Here is a 22,587-nt window from a genome sequence, read left to right as displayed (position 1 = left end):
CATTTATCTGTTTATCTCCCTACTCATTAATAAATTAATATATAAATCTCTATGTCTCAGTCTGTGTGTGATTGCATAGTAGTAAAGAAGATACTTTTATTGCAGGTGTTTCTCCTACTCTCAGAATTTAAAAATTTTACTTGTTTAGTTAAAAAAAGCAAATTAAAATTATTCTAACAACAAAGCCCATGTATATACATAAATATAAAATACACACCTTACTCAGTCACATATACAACTTTCCATCATTTAAATAACCTTCTTCTAAATCTTCTAAAATATAGTATATTTTATCTTGATTGTAATAAATATTGTTTGCAGTTAGTTGTGATCTTCTTTAGTTCAATTGTAAATTAATGTTTATATCTGTCTTTTCCTATGAAATTTATGCCACTATTTTTATCGATGACGTATAAACAGTTTGCTTTTCCAACAGTTTATTTATATTGAAAAATTGCTTTTATGAAAAGGATCCTCTTTTAAAAGGACATCATAAAATGTCAACATATTTTATCACCAAGCATTGCAAAATAAACCTGAATAAGAGGGGTATTATCCCTCAATTATGTAACTTTGTGATTTACTGTCAACGTTTATACATTTATTGTATGAAGAACTAGGAAAGTTTTTTTTTTTCCCTCAAGCGGAAAAAATTGACTGTCTCACTAATAGGGTATTTTGTATAACACACACATATACATATGCACATTTTTGATAAAGCTAAAATTGAATAAGCATATAAGTACCCTATTAACTAATAAATATTAACTTAGGTGATTTTAACTGATGCTTGAACAAAGATTAGAAAATCAATAGATTCCAGAAGATAAGTTGACTAAGAAATATGAGCTATTTTCAGGGCCACTATATTGCTGGAGGGGTAGAAGATAGGGTTAGATCGAGTTAAAATACCAATAAGTTTCGTCTTTAGAAAAAACTGGTAAACTGAAAAATTGCTCCTTGTGTTCAGAAGGCTTTTGGTGAGTAGCTTTATTTGAGAAAAGCTGATTTGGAGTATTTTCACCAATATTTTTCTTTTCTGGAGAAGCTATCTTGGAGAGGGGATGTATTAGAAATTAAATCTAGGGCTTTATCCATGCTAGGGAAGCATTCTATTGCTGAGTTATGCCCTTTTATAAAATTCTGACATACGGTCTTGCTAATTTGCTCAGGCTAGCCTGGGACTTGCCATTCCCCTGCCTCAGAATTTAGAGTAACTAGGATACCAGGTATGTTTCATCATGAGTGACTGGAAAAGCTAAATTTTGGAGGTCCTTAATCCTCTTTCTTCTTTGTTGCTTCAAATAGATTTTCATAGTGTCCTTTAATTTCTTACTCCTCTCCAACACATTTTGAGACATTGAGCCACCTTTTATCCTTCTGTCTTCCAGTTTTGTATGTATTTATTTAAATTCTCCACATTATGCAGAGTCAAACATAAATATTTCCTTATGATTAGATATCTGAGATAATATTCTTTTTCTACATCTCTTTATTTTTTCCAACTATTACAAATGATAATTATATAATAAAATGTCTGGAATAAGAGCACTTGAGGTTAATATTTTAATGATTAATTAATTATTTAGAAGCTAATTGAAATTCTAGTTTTGAAAGGTAGATTTCAGGCTAGAGGGACTTTAGTGAGAATGAGTAAAAGTGATAAATGCAATAAAATATGAAAAATGATGGTTCATACCATATGTGATATAAATTTGGTTATCTAGACCTGTATGCACTGATCTCTAAAACTTTGAGAAAACTATCATGATAAGATTTTACAGTCATGGACTATCACTGCTTAATTTAACAGCAAGACCTCTGTCTGTCCCCTTCCATGCTTTTCAATAAATAGTTGTCAGCAGAAGCTGAATTTCAGTATATTCACCATATAAATGAACCTGATCAAACTCTTAATAGAGAAATCAGATGATGTATCCCAGATGCATAAAGAAATTTTTAAAATGCTAATAAAGTGAACTCAGAAATACACTACGAGAATTTTCAGTGGACACATAATCAAATTTGGTCAGTTGGTAGATATTAATTTAAGCAACTCCCCCCCCCATTTTTAAATTTCTTCATGGTTCTTTTACAGATGTACATTTTAGAGCCCATGTCTTACAATTTGTATACCTTTATTAAAAAAAAAACAACATAAAAGCAATTTTTCTTCTCTCCAATATGTGGATTTTAACAGAAAACAAGGAAGAAGGGGAAAAAAAGATCAGTAGATTGGACAAAGGGGAATGAAGGGAATGGAAGGGGAACAGGAAATAGGAAAAAATAATGGGATGAAAACAACTTAACTTTGCTATTTTGATATGTACATATATCAGTACACCACAGTGAATCTCCACATCCCGTACAATCACAAGACTGAGATCCTAATTATAATAAGACATACTCTAGGTTTGTATAAAATATACTCTACTGTCATGTACAACTAAAAAAAAGGAATTAAAAAATCTTTTGAATTTTTCTTTAATCTCTACATGATGTTTTTCCTGGTCATGGACTATTTCCTCAAGTGGTTTATAATTTGTTTGCAGACCTGTTGTTCCATGAGAGTAGTTTCACTGGAAGCTCATTTATTCTGGACTGAGGGAGAGTCCCCACAGTACTGGTGCTCAGTACTGCCTTTTAATGGTCAGCAGTGACTTTGTTTAGTTCCTTTTATGTTTTGTTTTATTTTAACTTAACATAGGTTGTGGTAAATGTCACCTGCTGAGCATACATTCAAAACCAAATCTCATAGAAAGCAGAGGAATAATCGTACATCTTGCATTCATTTTTTTTTTCCCTATTTGGTACTTATAACAGAATCTTAGGATTATAAAGGAACTTTTCATTGCACATCTCTTTATAACAATTATTGTAACATTTTGTATTACTTAATCAAAAGCTATGTATAGGCATATACGCAGATATGTGCATATTTATATATAAGCTAACTTTTAGAAATTCATATGAAAATTGTTAGGAAAAACTTTGTAATGAAAGCCACCCAATGTGCTAATTCCAAGGCAGAAGCTCTGTTTGAAGACAATTCTGGATCAGAAATAGGATTATACATTTTTTTAATCCCAATTCTTTAGGTGGTTCACATTTTATTAAGCAAGGAATATACCCCACTCTCCCAAATATTGTTATCACATTTTTGCAGGTGAGGTTTTCCTGTCATTAATATATATGAATGTTGAACTATAAACTAATTTTATTTCCCAAAATTCTTCATTTATACAGTGGAAAGTAGTGAATAAAAAATCCATTTAACTCTTCTTTGGGCTTTTTAACATGCCAAAAATAATTTATTATGATTTTTTCAAAATTGTGAGATGCTAAGGTTAAAGATTAAATTTCAGTATAATTAATAATATTAAAATAAAAACAAACTTTATTAAGCCTGCTCTTACTTATAGAATATAAGTATGTCCACAAAGAATTCATTAATGGAGAACATAATTTTCAGTATAGTGGTGGAGCTCTTAAGAGGTGGGGCCTAACAGGAAGTAATTAAGTCACTGGGAGTGCTGTCTTCTGAAGGAATTAATATAGTACATTTTGGACCCTGATTAATACTCATGAGAATATCATAAAACAGCAAGCTGGCCTCTGAATCTTTCTCTGGCTTCTAGTCTTGCTATGTTATCTCTCCCCCTGGAACTTGTTCTTGCTGTGATACTATCTGCCACAGTATCATGTGACCAAGGACCTCACCAATGACTGAATCAATGGAGCAAAACAGTCATGGACTTTCAGCTTTCAAAATGTGAGATAACTGAAACTCTTGCTGTACACTACCCAGCCTTAGGTATTTTGTCATAGTAATGAAAAATAAACTAATACGCATACGAATGCACACTTGTGCTTATTACATATAAATATTTGTTAGAATATTATATATGTATATGGGTGTGAGAATATTAAACCGCTTTGTTATTTGTTCTATATGCAATTTTCATTCAGATTCTCATTCAGCTCACACAATATCACTCTAAATCTGGATAAAAGCAGAAGTAAAAGGAATTTTTACTAGACATTGAGCTAACTATACAGTGTTGAAATAAAATGACTAGTACCTGAAGAATCTCTCAGTAGAAAAGCATTCAGCTCCCCTTACTTGATTTGCAAACATAAATCAAGTGATTTGATCTGTTTCTTATAAAATTCTATATTGGAGAAAAACAAAACTTAAGATAAAACAATTATAACTAGCCTAAAAGACTCAAGTAACTGGGGACATTCCAACAGGATAGACCCAATAAGGCAGTGCTATCAATGTGCCCAAATGAATCATTTACTTTCCTAATGCATTTCTGCTCATAAAGACTTGCTCCTGAAATTTTGTCATGTGAACCCTAAATCTCTTTCAATTTAATATTGCCCAATTCATGAATTGCTTTTTAGTCAAATAAACCCTTTAAAAATTTTATTGTGCCTTAGTAAGATGTGTTAACATGTGGTTGTCATTGTATATACAAAGTGGCTGTGGGTTTACCAGAGCTATAAAACACTCATAGTAAAATAAATCACACCTATTATTAATATTTCACATGTCAAGGTTAAAAAGAGCAACTAAGGGTGATAATATAGATCTTAAAGTCATTCTTAAATCAAAGAAACATCCATCATTTCTATTTTTGGCAAGAATTCACAAAAGCCATAGTTCTTCGTTTTAAAATATCTGACTATAAAACTGTTGCGTCATCTGATGAGCATTGCAATCTTTTTCCATAGCTGATGCTTCCTTTTATTTGAATAACTTCTCATTAATGGTATTGGCCCACTATTGGAGCTTTGTGAAATCATTAAATTGCTGTTCTCAAGATGTCACTGTGCACTACCTGCATCAGTCACCTGGAACATGACTATAGCTACAGAGGGGGGTTTCTGGGTATCTTCAGAGTTGATGAGTCAGAGGCTCTGGCTTGAGCTCTGGTCCCTGCACTGTAAATAAGTTCCCAGAACACAATCACATCTTCATGGGAAAAGTGGTGAGATATATATCCCTCCAACATTGGCACCTGTCCAAAATATTAATTAAGATCAGGTGTTGGGTCTCCAAGAAAGGAAGGATGGAATGCCCCAGATAAAAAGATCTCATAGATCTCTTACAGTTACACAAGGTTTCAGAGCTAGCCTAAGCTCCCAATAGCAATAAGAGCATAATTTCTACAAGACATAAATTCTGTATAACAAAGAACAAATTTAGAAATTAGAAAACACTAATGAGAATAATAGCATTTATTGATCACTTAAATGTGTTTATCATTTAATCCTTAAAATAAACTTGAAAGATAATTACCCATGCAAATGTCACAGAGAAGTGAACTGAAATTTAGATATGAACTTCATTTTTTACAAGTTGAAAGAAAATTTTTACATTGAAATTGATTGGTGAGTTGCAAATAGATTTTAATTAATCTTATCATGTAAACATAGCTGTCTTAGAAATTTCTACTTTGATCAATGTTTTCAAATCAAAATTGATGTCCAGAATAATAAGTTTATAAAGCTTTGATCAATCAGACACTATTTTTAAACTGAATTAATTTGGATTCATTTGAAATACTGTCAACAGTTTATGAGAATCCTTTGAACTTTGAGATCAAACTTAAATATGTTTTCCAAAAATAAATATGTACTAAAACTATCTTTTGGAAACAGTCCTCCAAGTTCCTCAACACTGTATATAGATAAATTTGATTATTTTGTCAAAACATAATTTTGCCTTAGTTTATGCAGATACAAGTTCTAAAACACATTTTTTAATGTGAAGAAACACACATATCATCAAATCAGTGTTCAAGTTTACATTTTCCCTGAAAGTAGAAATGATATTACTAATTATTTTGTGTAAAAATCAGATGGCATTAAGGTTATCTTGTATGAATGACATAATGAAAGATATACATGATTTACATTTTGAAATATTACTTCCTCTTACCTGCTGGTTTACAGGAAAGTTTCTGTTGATTTTTTTAATCTGAAATGATAAATAACAAATAGATAAATGAGTATAGCAAGGATAATGTAAGATCCCCCAAATTTTATGAGGATTGATATTTAGTATATTAATTATACTAATATTCTATCTAGATGCAATTAAATATGCAGTTAAATCATTGCATATGAAACACCCATTTTAATTGACTATCATAATTACTCCAAATTTCATCATGTTAAAAAATATTTAATAGTTTTTTTATTTATGAAAAATCAAAGCCTGTTTCCAAACTATGTTCAGTGATTGTCTATCAAAGATTGTAGAGAGAAATTTTCTGTATTTTGTAGTTTAAAATCATATGCTATTCAATTTATTTTAATAGACAAGGAAATAGACAAAATGGAAATTCAACTCTAGACAAAAAAGTATATTTTGAAATACTTCCAGCCAGGATCTCAACTACCGCACAACATTTACTTTAAGACAATTTAATGAACAACATTTTATAAGAAGTTAAATAAATCTTCAGAGGAAGGATTTCTTCATGTGCTATATCGTGGAAATAAACTGGAAACAAAATAAAAATGAATATCACTTTTAGTTAAATGACATAGATGACACGAAGTCTTTGTTCAAACATGCATTTGCTAATAGAAAATCAATTGTCACTTTCCATTTGATTTATATAGAAACAATGCTAAATCTATAGGGTCTACACTCACATCAAACTAAGTACAGACTATTTTCACCTACTTTTTTGTTGTTGTTGACTTACTTGCTACCCCAATCCCTTCCTTTTTCCTTGTCTCCTTTTGTCTTCCTAAGGCAATTCAGTAGAGATGGAAGACACAATCGGGTAACCATCAAATGTCTGATCTGTTATTACAGACCGACTGGCAATATATTTATTATTTAAAATATTTAAAAAAAGAAAAATTGAAAATGCCCCAGTTTTATGTAGGATTATATACAGAACCCTATCCTTGCTACATGGTACTAATCATTTCAAAGTCCCCACCCCTCCCCCAGCCCATGATGACCTTGCTAAAATTCTCTAAAACTCCTAGCACACCTTGAGCTAAAATCAGAAATTTGGAAATATAAATAGAAAGAATTGATTCTTAAAAGAGATTATAGTGAATGCTAGTGGAACCATACTTTTTGCTAGTTCTTGTAGCTTGTTATAAAGACTTATAAAGTTCAATTAATATTTTATGTGAACACTTGAGTGTACTATCCTACTTTTAAATCTTAATTTTTTTTTTTAAATCCCCAAACCAAAATTGGTCTGAATAATCATTTCTGGAATCAGTCAGAGTGGTGCACACCTCTAATTCCAGCAACTCCAGGGGCTGAGACAAGAGGATCACAAGGTCAAAGCCGGCTTCAGCAACTTATCCAGGCCCTAAGCAATTTAGCAAGACCCTGTCTCAAAAAATAAAAATAAAAAAAGTACTGGGAATCTGATTCAGTGGTTAAGTGCCCCTGAGTTCAATCCCTGGAATGATAAAAATAAATAATAATCATTTGGGAAATTTGAAAATTGGTAATATAGACAGGCATTGCCAGGCAGATGGCGTGGGTAAGTGAAGCGGTTGACCACAGGAATTTTATCCTACTAGGCCACCCTCAACAGAGTTCCTGCAATTGAAATGTATTACCCAGCAGTGGCCACTGTCTCTTCCCCACAGAGTATGTCCTAAACCATCAGCCTTATTTACCTGTCTAGAGCTGTTATATTGTGTTTGTTATCGTTGCTTTTGTTTTTGTTATTTTCTCTAGTAGTGAACTCATAGATAGGAATCTTGCCATCTTTATCCTTTAATAGTTTACAGCACTGGTATTGTATACCATTGTTATTACTAAAAAATATATATATATATATATTTTTTTTTTTTTCTACCAGTTCTTGCATATTATCCAAGGGTGTAGGAGTCATTGAAATAGACAAAATATAAAATACACAGAAAGTTAAATAAAGAACATATTAACACCTAGAGAGGTAGAATGAATAAGAAGTGAAGTATACCAACAACTTAGAATATTCTAAAAATAACAATAAAGAGTGCATAAAATATGTTTGAATAATTATTATATTGTTATAAGAAATTATTTCTAGACTTCTTCTAATATATTAAAATATACTAATGAGATAATAAAATGTAATAAAGCATTAATGATAGTGAATTATTAAAGAGTTAACATGATTAAAATTGAAAATACTAATAAGTTGTATTCCTCTTATTAAAACAATACCATCATAACCTTTCAGCTGCAACTTTCATTTTACTCTTTTATTTGTTTATCTTAAGGCAAGATCTTTTTGTGTTGCCTATGGTGCCTATTCTGGCCTCAAACTCATGCTGCTCCATCCTCTGTCTTTTGAGCAGCTGGGATTACAGGCCTGCACCACTGCACCCACCCGCAGACAGCCTCTTTATAACTGCTTAATGCCATATTTTTGAACAATTTATAGCATCCCAGGATTCTGAGTAAGTAAAAACTTTCAGAGATAATAAGTCAGTACTTTAAAACTGTTACCTGTGTATTAATAAAAATATTTGGAACAGAATGATTTTGTTTTTAAAGTTTTCTTTATAGTTTTAACTACATACTGGAGTAAAACAATTTATTCATATTTATTCATGCATTAATGAAGATACAAATTTAAATAACCAAATTCTCAGAGAAATGGAAGATGGTAATGCCACTATGGTTCATGATACCATGGCACAGGACAATTTATCCTGGGGCCCTCATTTTGGCAGCAAGAAAAATGAATAATTCTATTCTAATTATTCTTGTAAAATGGTAGATACAAAATAACTATCTGTCCCCAAATTAAATCCATATACACCCAAATAAATTTTAAACATAATTCCATTTTTTCCTATAGCAAGTGGAGTAAAACTATAAAATATTCTATTTTCTAATTATTATACTACCATTTTCAAATAAAAGTACAGCTAAATATAGGAAAAGATTGAAAATCCATTGTAAACCCAAAATTTGATAACCTAACCTATTACATTTGATAACCTAACCTATTACAGCTCAGCCCCACAGTACACTGCAGGTTATCACATGCATATCATTAGCTCAGAAAAAGATGAAAAATCAAAATTGGAAGGTATTTTCTACTAAATGCATAATACTATATGCCTTCAAAAAGTTGAAAATCCTAAATAAAGTAATTGCAAGTGGTGAAATATCCTAATGTTCATCAATTCGATAGTATATCTTTTTTACATTCATAATTCTGAATTATAGATGAATTCTTGATATAGAAAATACTAGCAATAATTTTTTGAAAAGCACCTGTTTTTATTATCATAACAATATCAAGAAGATAGCTTAACCTTAAAAAAATAAAAATGTTGAAAATATTTGACTTCAATTTCAATTTATTTTTAAAATGCCATCATTCATATTATTGATATAGTGTTAAGATAATTACATAGTAAAATATATACATACTATATAATTAAAATAAAATTTATTTATAAAATAAAGTTATAAAAATTGCTGTTTTGGGAAACAAATTATTCTAAATTATGGAAATTCCAAATCATCTGTGTCATTTTAAGGTTTCTCTTCAAATAAGAAAAATTAAAGTTTTCCCAACATTTTTTTTAACTTCTTGGAAACTCATATGATAATTATGTGGCATCTAGAACCAAAAATTAAATTACAAATTGCTAAAAAATTAACATAATCTAAAATAAAATAAAGGTAGTGTCTGAAAAAACATTTGTAGAAAAGAAAGGACAAAATTGCAGTCCATACTATAAAATCAATTGCTTATAGAGCATGATATGTAAGCTATTAATTCTCAGACTTTCAAAGCAGAAAAAAAAATGGTGCACCCTGAGATTACCGAACATGTCATTCTACAAAAAAAAAAAAAAAAAAAAAACATGCAATATAAAATACTACTCAGTAGAATCGATTTAGATGAATGGAAGCCATGTTAATTGAGGCTATTAGTCCAAAACAGAAGATACGCCCATAAATTACATATTTATCTCTACTTGATTTCTTGGAAGACCATCATCACTTACTACCAGTTTATATACATATTTTTTGTGTGTGTCCCAGATAGTAGACAAAGACTCTGTCTATGAAACTTCCATATCTGTGACTCCAGTGTCCATGCCTGCCTAATGAAACCCTTGTTTCCCAAACACATGTTCCACACTTCACACTGGATGAGAATGTTTCCAGTTCCAAGCACACTAAGTTATCTAGAGAGGTCAGAGTGACTCACAAGTGGACTAGCGCCCACTGAGGCCAATGTCTGTCTAGCACAACACAATAGAGGACCACTCTAAGCGGGGAATCACAGCACTTTGGACTTCAGAACCAAGGTAGGTTCTGGATCACAAAAAAAGTAATTTTTTCTTTAATATGCATACTGATGCATTAACTTTCTAGTACTAAAGCAAACCTTAGCAATTATCTTTCCTATCAAACTATGTTTACACTAAATCCTAGAGGACCACCATTGTTCAGTTGTGTGCCAGGGCATTTCTGGGACAGCAATACTTTTTTTTTTTTTTTTTTGTTTCCTTCTCCCAACAATCACCTTGAATAAGAGGGTCATATCGCAGAACTGTTTTATTTTGAGGCATAACATTTAAATGGTTACTGATAAAAACAATAATTTTATTCTGGAGACAATGTCTCTTTTGTCTATCTTTAGTTTATTTATAGCTATAGCAATTACTTTGACATTTGCATGGCTCTTTTTATGTGAACTCATTGAAGATAGAGCTTATCTTGTTCCTCAGAATTTCTTATTTCCTTGGTGACCATGATTCCTTCTTAAACATAATTACATGAAGCAAGCATGTACATTTTGAACAATTTATATATTGTATACTACTTTGGGAAATTTTTCTCATATATGTATCACTCCCTTAAAAGAAGACCATTCCTTCTTTTTCTTACATAGATCAGATTTTAATTATATGTTGTCAAAACATATTGGCTACTCTGAATAGTGCTGATTTAAGCTAAAACTGGTAAAAACAATTAATGCCCATGTAGAGATATAAGAAAACACAATTTATATTCCTTAATTTTTCAGGAAGCCCTCTTCACCTTTTAAATAAAAAGTAATAAAGAATCCTTGAATCCATACTAATAGCTAAAGAATTAAATACAGAAATAATGAAGGGGAAATAGACAAATACCTGAGCCGTATACATATTCTACCCACAATCAGGAGTTTAGAATTGGACTTTCTTTGGCTACCCTAACCAAACACATTTATTTAAAAAAACAATGACATGTCTAACCTCTTTAAATTATAGGCACCTTTTCAGATCCAAGGAGACTTCTCTGACCTCTGAGCAGGAAAACAAAATGCTCAGCATTTTGCTGGTAGTTCCAAGGGATTTATTGACACTTTGAAACATTAGAGAGACTGTCAGAAAGAAGAAAGTTAATACCATGGCCCAGGAAACAAATCTGATTTGATCTGCTTGAATCGGGAAGTAAGATGAGTCATGACTGTCCTCCTTTAGAGAGTACAGCAGCAGAAAAGAACTGTGAGGGTGTGTCCACAGCTAGAGGGCTCTGCGTCACCAAGAAATTTTGATGCCAGAGTTAGGTACAAACATAGGAATTAGTTCAATGACTTATGTACACTTTGAAAGAAGATATCTAAATTGAGGATCGTGTGGATTTACATAAAAGAAACAAAATCTAAGTATGGTTAAGTTCTTATTTTATTGAGTTATTATTTTATATATGTATATAGACATATATATATATATATATATATATATATATATATATATATATATATAATGGAAATCAGATATCTTTAAAGTAGATATGAACTTATTTAGTTTTATGCTCCAATTGTGCTAAGTCAATGCTTCACTCATTGGATATTCTTAGAATTATCTGTGATTCCTTAGGACATTATAGGCCCTTTGACAGTGGAAATTCTGTTGCTGCTATCTTTTAATCCCAAAGCACACATTTTAATTCTATGAATAACATCAAACATCAAGAAGAAAATTTAAAGGACACCTTGTGTAATATTTGCATAAATGACATTCATTAAAAATATCCCTACCAAATTAAGTCCATAGCACAATATTTACTTAAATGAATCCTCCAGACTTGTTCAAAGTAAAAATATAAAGTGCTTTAATTTCTGCTTTTTCAAGGATAATAGTGAAACGTTTTCTTCTAAATAGAAATAGCAGTACCTCTGGTACATTGGACAGGCAGATATTTTCAAATATATAAAACACAGTACACACACACACTTACCCCCACTCTCACCCCCTCCCCCAGATTATATTATGTATTTACAATGCTAATAATTTAGGGATATCCATGAAGATTTCATGGTCAGTTTAGACTCATTTTGTCTAATGGAATAAGTTATTTTAAGACTAAAACATAGTAACCTAAACAGAATAATTAGAGTAAAATAAGGAGAGATGGAAAACAAATTGATCCTTTAAAACTTATCACACTATGAAAAAAAAAACTTAGAAAATTGATAGTTCTTTTCAACAATGTTGGCTTCAAGGAAAGTATTATGAAACTGTAAATTAGTGCTCTATTATTACTGGTCTTTCCTTGAGATTTTCCTCTAACTTAGCCTCACAAAAGACTGTTTATTTTAATGTTTCTTTTAAGATTTATTTATACCTATTTAAACATATTCATGAGGCCCCCAATTTTTTATTCAATATATAAACATCCCCCCAAAAAAATGCCTATGTCTCAGTAAATGTACAACAAGTATTTGTTGAACAAATTAAAAGGGAGGACAGTTCAGTTAGAACAATTGAACTTATACTTTTAAGATTTAACTTTGTCTTTAAAAAAGTCATTTAACAAGAAAAATAAATAAAATTTTAGTTTTGAATGTCTGTAGTACTTCTAATAGCTTCAAAACTTAGAGTCTATGTTCATCTCAGGAATTGAAATGTGTTCTGCTATCATATATAACTAATTAGAACTAATAAAAATACCCTTAGAATTTATACCTCTAAGTATTGGCAGGAATGCCTCATGATCAAAAGCATATGTGAATAATCTCATAGAAAGAATTGTTTATTGACTAAGACAAAATATGGACAAAGACAGAGATATTTGGGTTTCACCTACTTGCCACTTTAGACCAACTCCTAGGGAGAAGAAAATAAAACTCAATAAATTTGAGAGATATTAGGTGATGGGACTTTGAATTTTATTCCTCTGGTGCTCATGAAATTCTCATGTCAATCATGGTTTCAAAATTATAGAACAGTGATAACTAGGGAAAGTGCTTCAGCAAAAAACAAAAACAAAAACAAACAAAAAAAAACACAAGCATCCAAAATTTTGCGTGCCTTCAGAAATATTTGGATTGGAGATACTGGTGGGGTCACACGCATCAGCAATATGTGCACCAAAGTCAAAAGATGGCACTCAGATTAGGAGTAACGTACTTCACTGAAGAGTTCACAAAGACCGTTGATGCTTGATGTATGCAGGGAGAAAGGAAGAAAAAGGGGAAGAATAGTAGAATTTTTGTTTTCACTCCAAGCAGCTGAATTTGAAATGAGAAGTGACTGAGATATTAAGCATTGCCAATATTTCAGTATTAGTAGAAATGTCAAGTTAAATGCAATAGAATTTAACTGTTTCTCTTTTAGAAGAGAAACACTAGCATAGGCATCATTCAGTAAATGATTAAATGTAACTTTTTTCATAGGAGTTCTTTTTATCAGCTCTTCATGATTTCTGTGAATGACCTACACCATTCAGTTATAGATGAGGTTTTGGAAATTTAGCTATCTCACTTTTAGTTTAACATAATAGTACATCATAAAGGAAGGTACACATTCCTGTGAGTTTATGTATTCTTAATAAAACGTCCCTACATTTTATAAAGAGTATTTCAAGTTAGCCCTACACCTGCATATCTTGCTTCTAGGCTAATATTTTTAAAAAAGAAAAATCTGAAATCAATCAATCCACATATACAGAATAAAGGGGAAAAACACATCAATTGAAAAAGAAAGGTATTTGACAAGATTCAACACTCTTTCATTATAAAATCACTCAGGAAACTAGGAATAAAAGGAAACAATATCAAATTGAGAAAAATCATATGGGATAAACCCTCAACCTACACCACACTCAATGGTAGAAGACTGAATACTTTTCATATATAATCAGGGACAAGGCAAGAATGCCTATTTTTCATGACTACCATTCAACACACTTCTAGGAGTCTTAACAAACATAATGTTCATGACTTTTAAAAATATTAATGCATAAATTTTTAAAGTTTCCACTGAAAACAGCTTAGAATTGTTTACTAAATACAAAGTTGGATACAAAATCAAAACATAAAATAAATTGCATTTTATACACTAAAAATGAATAACCTGAAAAGAAAATTACCAATTTCATTTGTAATATCAAAATAAATAAGATACTTAGAGTAATTTAAATCTAAAAGGTAAAAAAAAATACAGTTTAGACTATAAAATACAATGAATAAATGGGAAGCTATTATATACTCATTCATTGTGAGGCTTACTATTATTAAGATGTTAATAGCCCCAAAGAAATCTATTTAAATATTCCATGTGATATCTATCAAAATCCCAGGGAGTATTTTTGCAGAAAAAGAACAACCCTTCTTAAAATTTACATGGAATCTCAAGTGACCCTCAAATTGCCAACTAATCTCAAAAGAGAGGAATAGTACTGGAGGACTCGTATGTTTTTTAATTTTAAATTTACTACTATAATAATCAAACCATTGGTATGGATCTAAAGATAGGCATATAGATCAATGTAACAGTAGCCAATAAAAACCTCTCAATGATTTGATACAATGGTTTTCAGCAAGGGTGTCAAGACCATTCAGTTGAAAAAAGTATTTTCAGTAATGGTTCTGAGAAACTGGATATACACATACCAAAAAATAAATTTGAGCCCTTTCCTTACAGTATATACAAAAATTAACTTAAGATTAAATTCAAGTCTTAAAGCAAACCCTAAATTAACAGTATTTTAGGATGCTTATAATTGATATCTTACAAAAAAAAGTCAGAGAAGGAATAAAGTAACATGAAATTGCTGATGATTTCTCAAATAGATAAAGCTATTTAGTTATAGATTCAATACCTGCACATTTTGCATTCTCCTTAGTTAAAAACACAAAAACTGAAAAGAAAGAATACCATTTAAAAAACAATAAGACTGAAAGACAACTCATGGAAAAAAATAGACATGAACATGTATGTAGAAAGGCATACATAAATTTATGTGGTGCCTTATTTCGAAATATTTTACGCAAATATTAAAAAATGAATGGTCTACTAGGTTCAGAGCTGAAAGACAGGTTCATGTTTGAAGAATGTAGAAAAGGAGATCGAGACTCACTTTTGGTTTGTTTCATGATGACTCACATTATTCCACTGCCAACCCTACATACTGGCAATACAGAATGTGTGCAAGTGATCAAGGATACAGGAGTAGGAGCAGCAGCCTCACAGACAAGCATCCAAACTTCAATCTGCAGACACCTGCAAGGTATGAGCACCCAACATGCATAACAGCCAAGTAAGAACCTCAAGCTTGCCACATTTAGATGGTGGGCATTGGGGTATGGAGAAGGGTTGGAGTATGATTGGGCATGCAAGTGTTACCATTCAAGAGCCCACTCACAGAAGTCTTGCGTATGATGGCTCTTGTATGAAAGCTATGTCTATTGTTATCCTCATATTGTATAATCTTCATCATCAGACATGTTTTAGAAGTAGGTGAATTTGACCTTGTCATGGACTAATCAGATGCAAAGAAGGACCTTTCAGTTGAAAAATTTATATATATACACTATATAAAAATAAATATAAAAAGTGGGATATTAAAGGAGCCCCAATAAAGGATCTTCTAATGAGAGAAATGGGTTAACATTTTCACTATAAAGTAAGCTTTAGAAAACATATTTGCTCTCTTGAAGATGCTTTGCTGCAGGATTGTGAATTCTGATCGACCTAATTGTAGAGTCAAACTCAATTTCTGGGGCACAGGGCACCAAACAAACAACAAAACACAACAAAACAGGAAAGTCACTTAAAAAAGACTAAAAAATGTGCAAAAAAATGTGTGAAATGTCACTACTATATCACATATTATATGTGAGCAAAATGGGCACATTAAAATGATAATGTAATATCAATCAAGTAAATATCAAATATAGAATAGTATATTAATATTCAAATATCTAATTAAGTACATTAATACATTTAACATTTTTATCACTTTTTAAGAAGTCAATCTAGCTTTATGAGAATAAAAAATTGTTTATAATCTTAATTTTTAGATATTTAGAGTAAGAAGTAGTCAGCAATGTTTCCACTTAATAGAGCAAAAAAATTTATAGACCTCTATTATATAAATGACAAATTTTAAATGACTTGTGTGTTTAATATTATTCCCATCATAAATTATATACGAACAGCAAAACATCTATTAATCCATTAAACTGGGTAATCTCAGGACATAACTGCTCCTGTAGGAAAAGGCTTATGATTAAATGTTAACTGAATAAAAAATAATTCCATATGCACATGAGGATGGTAATTTTGTTCTAGATGTGTGAATAAAAATATGCATTTTAAATGTATATGTAAGATACATACTCATAAATGTACTAGCAAATAAACATACCACTATTATTGCTATATATTTCATTTCTATATTCTTCTGTGCTTTATTAAATTTCTAAAAAGAACACAAAGGAGGTATATATTTTAAAATCTTTCACTAGGAAGCAAGTGAACAGAGGGCAGATGGGGAGGGATTCAGAGACCTCAGGTTTGATCAGCAGTCTGGAGAGATTTTGCTAGGATCCTGCATATTCTTTGGGCCACTGCAGTAGTCTGGGAGCCTGTTACTTGACCCAAGCATGAGGGCAAGACTGGGGAACTCTGCTAGATGGACTGTTACAGGTGGCAGGGAAATCTCAGTGTTGTTGGGAATCCCTGACACAACAGGAGGAGCCCTCCATTCTGGTGAGGCTAGGATCCTCTCAAAGAGGGCTAGCTGCCCGGTTGGCAGAGTTCACAGATACAACAGGCTTTGGGAAAAGGATTCCTACTTTTCTGTTTCTACATTTCATAGTGGGAGTTTATAGGGCCCATGCACAATCCAAGCTCAAAGGAATAAAATATATGCATTTAAAAAATATTTTACTAACTACAGTTAAATGGATTTCATGCTTTACTTTCTAGAAAACAAAATGTTCAGAAGATATAAAAAAGTCCAGTAAGGACATTCAGATTAAACTCTAACAAAAGGTGAAGTTTTAGTAATAGTTTAAAGGAAAGAATGAACCAAATACCCAACATGATATGAATCTATATTTTGGGTAAAAATGGAATTATAAAGAAATTAATTTTTAAGGTTTTATACTGTTACTGAAAACAGTACTTACTGAACATGACATAGCTATTAATTTTAAAAGTAGGATCCTACTTTATTAAGCATTTTCAGTATTCCTACTTTTAATTTTATTTTGTTACGTTAGTGAATTTTTAATAGGAATCGATGATATTGAAGTAAGTTTTGTATATAATGAAACATTTTGAAACTATTTGATGCAAAATATATAGTTCTATATTACTAAAATTTTAAGTTAAATTCAATAGGAACTTTTTCCATTATAGAAATTTCATTGCAACTTTGAATTTAAATTTTGATTAGTCTGGCTGGATACAGTGACCCATGCCTATAATCCAAGTGATTCAGGAGGCTGAGGCAGTAGGACCACAAGTTAGAGGCAAGAAATAGTGACTTAGTGAGGCCCTAAGCAACTTAATAAGACTCTATCTCAAAACTTAAATTAAAAACAATTTTTTTAAAGGGCTGCGAATTGGCTCCGAGGTTAACTGCCCCTGGGTTCAATCCCTGGTTGGAAAAGAAAAAAAAAAAAAAAAGAAAGAGAGAAAGAAAAATTTGAGTAGTCTGTTTCAAAAATATGGGGGGAAATATAAAGTTATGGAAAGTTTATATTATAAAATACTTTTCATAAATAACTTTCAATTAAGAACTGAACTTATAATGAAAATTTTAATGTCTTGCAAATTACTCAACATTTACAGATTATATTATTGCCATAATTGAACATCTGCTGAGATATTCTAAATAATATTCACATTAGCAACATCCCGGGAGAAAGACAAATATTTTTCCTTTTTTTTTTCTTCTCTTAAAGTCAGTAATGAAAACCTGTTAAAGAAATTTTAATTATTATAGATTCATAAATTTAGGATAATTGTACCTCTAGATGTAATAAAATTTTGTTTGAAATTAATTGATTAAAAATAAATCTTGGAAGGTAATGTTCACATTTATTGTGAATATTATCCTGTACCTTTAATTATTTATTTTTTAAATTGTACACAATTGCAGCACAACTTTTCGTTTCTCTGGCTGTACCCGGTATGTGCAGTCATACATGTGCCTATAGTAATGATGTCCATCTCATTCCACCACCTTTTCTGCCCCATCCTCCCTTCCCCCACCCCCCTTTGCCCAATCACAGTTCCTCCATTTTTCCCTTACATCCCCCCCTCCATTATGGATCAGAATTCACTTATCAGAGAGAACATTCCACCTTTGGGTTTTGGGGATTAGCTTACTTTGCTTAGCATGATATTCTCCAACTCCGTCCATTTAACTGCAAATGGCATAATTTTATTCCCTTTTATTGCTGAGTAATATTCCATTGCATATTTATAAGACACTTTCTTTACTCATTCATCTATTGAAAGGTATCTAGGTTGATTTCACAGTTTAGCTATTGTGAATTGAGCTGATGTAAATATCAATGTGGCTGCATTACTATAGCATGCTGATTTTAAGTCCTTTGGGTATAAACTGAGGAGTGGAATAGCTGGGTCAAATGATGTTCCATTTCAAGTTTTCTAAGGAATCTCCACCCTGCTTTCCAGATTGGTTGCACCAATTTGCAGTCCCACTAGAAATGTATGAGTGTGCCTTTTCCCCACATCCTCACCAACACTTATTGCTTGTATTCTTGATAACTGGCATTCTGACTGGCATGAGATGAAATCATACAGTAGTTTTGATTTGCATTTCTGTAATTGCTAGAGATGTTGAACATTTTTTCATATGTTTGTTGACTGATTGTATATCTTCTTCTGAGAAGTGTCTGTTCAGCTCCTTAGCCCATTTATTGGTTGAATTATTTGTTTTTTAGGTGTCAAGTTTTTTAAGTTATTTATATGTCCTGGAGATTAGTGCTCTATCTGACGTGACTGTGGAAAAAATTTGCTCCCCAAATGTAGGCTCTTTCTTTCACCTCAGTGATTGTTTATTTTGCTGAGAAGAAGCTTTTTATTTGAATCCATCCCATTTATTGATTCTTGATTTATTTCTTGCGCTTTAGGAGTCTTGTTAAAGAAATCACTTGATTTAACTTGATAGACTACTTCTTCCTCTATTACATTCAAGGTCTCTGGTCCAATTCCTAGGTCCTTGATCCACTGTGAGGTGAGTTTTGTGAATGATAAGGGTTTAGTTTCATTTTGCTGCATATGGATTTCCAGTTTTCCCAGCACCGTTTGTTAAAGAGGCTATTGTTTCTCCAATGTATATGTTTGGCACTTTTGTTTAGTATGAGATAACTGTATTTATGTAGGTTTGTCTCTGTCTTATATTCTGTACCACTGGTCACAAGTCTATTTTAGTGCCAATACCATGCCATTTCTGTTACTATATATTTGTAGTATAGATTAATGTCTCATATTGTGATGCCTCCTGTTTCACTATTCTTGCTAAGGATTCCTTTGGCTATTCTGGGTCTCTTATTTTTCCAAATGAATTTCATGATTGCTTTTTCTATTTCTATAAGGAATGACATTGGGATTTTAATTGGAATCACATTGAATCTATATAGCACTTTGGGTAGCATGGCCATTTTGACAATATTAATTCTGCCTATCCAAGAGCATGGGAGAACTTTCCATCTTCTAAGGTCTTCTTCAATTTCTTTCTTTAGCATTCTGTAGTTTCCAATGTAGAGGTCTTTCATTAAGTTGATTCCCAAGTATTTTCTTTTATTTTTGTTATCATGCAAATTTATTATTGACATTTTGTTTTAAATATTTCTCTTACTATATTGAAAACTTGTTTTTTTCATTGTACACAGTTGCATCACAACTGTTCATTTCTCAGATTTTATAGGATGTAGCATCACACCAAAAGAGCAGTCACACGTGTACCTAGGGTAGTAATGTCCATGTCATTCCACCATCTTTCCTGCCCCCATAACCCCTCTCCTCCACCCTATTTGCCCAATCAAAATCTCTCAATTTTTCCCATGCCCCCCCACACATTACAGATCAGCATATACTTATCAGAGAGAACATTCTACCTTTGATTTTGGCGGATTGGCTTATTTCATTTAGCATAATATTCTCCAACTCCATCCATTTACCTGCAAATGCCATAATTTTATTCTCTTTTATTGCTGAGTAATATTTCATTGTCTCTATATATCAGTTTCTTTTTTATTCATCTATTGAAGGTCATCTAGGTTGGTTTCACAGTTTAGCTATTGTGAATTGAGCTAATATAAACATTGATGTGGCTGCATTGCTATAGTATCCTGATTTTAAGTCCTTTGGGTATAGACTGAAGACTAGAATAGCTGGGCCAAATACTAGTTCTATTCCAAGTTTTCTAAGGAATCTCCATTCTGCTTTATTTTATTTTATTTTGAGGCTATTGTGAATGGGGTAGTTTTCCTAATTTCTCTTTCACAGGATTCATCACTGATATATACAAATGCATTTGTTTTATGGGTATTGATTTTCTATCGTGTTATTTTGCTGAATTTATTTATTAATTCTAGAAGTTTTCTGGTGGAGTTTTTTGGATCCTCTAAGTATAAAATCATGTCATCAGCAAATAATGATAGTTTGAGTTCTTCGTTTTGTACTTTTGTCCCTTTAATTTCTTTCCTCTGTCTAATTGCTCTGGCTAGAGTTTCAAGGGCTATGTTAAATAAAAGTGGTGAAAGAGGTCAGCCTGTCTTGTTCCAGTTTTTAGAGAGAATTCTTCCAGTTTTTCTTCATTTAGAATGATGTTGGCCTTGTGTTTAGCACAGATAACTTTTACAATGTTAAGGTATGTTCCTACTATCCCTATTTTTTCTAATATTTTGAACATGAAAGGGTGCTATATTTTGTCAAAAGCTTTCTTTGCATCAATTGATACGATCATATGATTCTTACCTTTAAGTCTATTGATGTGATGAATTACATTTGTTGATTTCTGTATGTTGAACAAACCTTGAATCCTTGAAATGGATGAACCCCACTTGATCATGGTGCACTATATTTGTAATGTTTCTATATGTGATTTAACAGAATTTTATTGAGAATTTCTGCATCTATGTTCATCAGGGAAATTGGTCTGAAATTTTCTTTCCTTGAGTGTCTCTGTGTGGTTTTGTTATCAGGATAATACTAGCTTCATATGAGTTCAGAAGGGTTCCTTCATTTTTCTATTTCAGGAAATAATTTGAAGAGTGTTGGTATTAATTCTTCTTTATAGGCCTTGTAGAACTCAGCTGTGAATCCACCTGGTCCAAGGTTTTTCCTTGGTTGGCAGACTTTTGATAGTGTCTTGTATTTCCTTGTTTGAAATTGATCTGTTTAAATTGTGTATGTCCTCTTCACTCAGTTTGAGTTGATCATATGCCTCCAGAAATTTGTCAGTGTCTGAGGTTTTCTATTTCACTGGAGTATAAATTTTCAAAATAGTTTCTAAGTGTCTTCTGTATTTCAACAGTGTTTGTTTTGATACTTCCTTTTTCATCATGAACATTAGTAATTTTAGTTTTCTCCTTTTTCTTTTTAATTAAGGTGGCTAAGAGTTTGTCAATTTTATTTATTTTTTCATAAAACCAGCTTTTTTGGTCATTTCCTTGAATTGTTTCTTTTGTTTCAATTTAATTGATTTCTTCCTTGATTTTAAAAATATTGCCTGTTTTCTACTACCTTTGGTGTTTGTTTTTCTTTTTCTAGGGCTTTGAGATGCAATGTAAGGTCATTTTGTTGACTTTTTCTTCTTTTAATGAATGAACTTAATGCAATAAAGTTTCCTCTTAGCACTGCCTTCATAATGCCCCAGAAATGTTGGTAAGTTGTATCAAAGTCCTTATTTACCTCAAAGAATATTCTTACCTCCTCCCTAATGTCTTCTATTATCCATGCATCATTCAATAGCATATTATTTACTCTCCGGGTGTTGAAGTCGCTTCTATTCTATATTTTTATCAGTAATTTCTAATTTCATTCCATTATGTTCAGATAGAATAAAAGGTATTACCTCTTTTTTTTTTGTATTTGCTAAAACTTGCTTTGTAGCACAACATATGGTCTATTTTGGGGAATGATCTATGTGCTACTGAGAAGAAAATGTATTCACTCATTGATGGATTGAATATTCTATATATGTCTCTTTTTATTAAGAGAGAGTGAGAGAGGAGAGAGAGAGAGAGAGAGAGAGAGAGAGAGAGAGAGAGAGAGAGAGAGAGAGAATTTTCAATATTTATTTCTAGTTCTCGGCAGACA

The 22,587-nt window shown here is 31.6% G+C and overlaps 1 protein-coding gene across 2 annotated transcripts in view; it reads right to left on the bottom strand.

The window, feature by feature from the left end:
* Positions 1 to 22,587, bottom strand: part of SNTG1 (syntrophin gamma 1) — a gene marked incomplete at both ends in the record, with an annotated part of 324,893 nt that overhangs the window by 172,675 nt on the left and 129,631 nt on the right. For both annotated transcript variants that reach the window (XM_081266627.1, XM_081266628.1), the window contains one exon: positions 5,951 to 5,989. In XM_081266627.1, the coding sequence (XP_081122753.1) occupies positions 5,951 to 5,989 (39 nt within the window). The remainder of the gene's footprint in view (positions 1 to 5,950; positions 5,990 to 22,587) is intronic.

This window comes from Spermophilus citellus (genome assembly GCF_964194105.1).
Source record: "Spermophilus citellus genome assembly, chromosome: 14".
NCBI lineage: Eukaryota > Metazoa > Chordata > Mammalia > Rodentia > Sciuridae > Spermophilus > Spermophilus citellus.
Note: the sequence above shows the minus strand (reverse complement) of the source record. Positions and strands in the feature narration are given on the sequence as shown.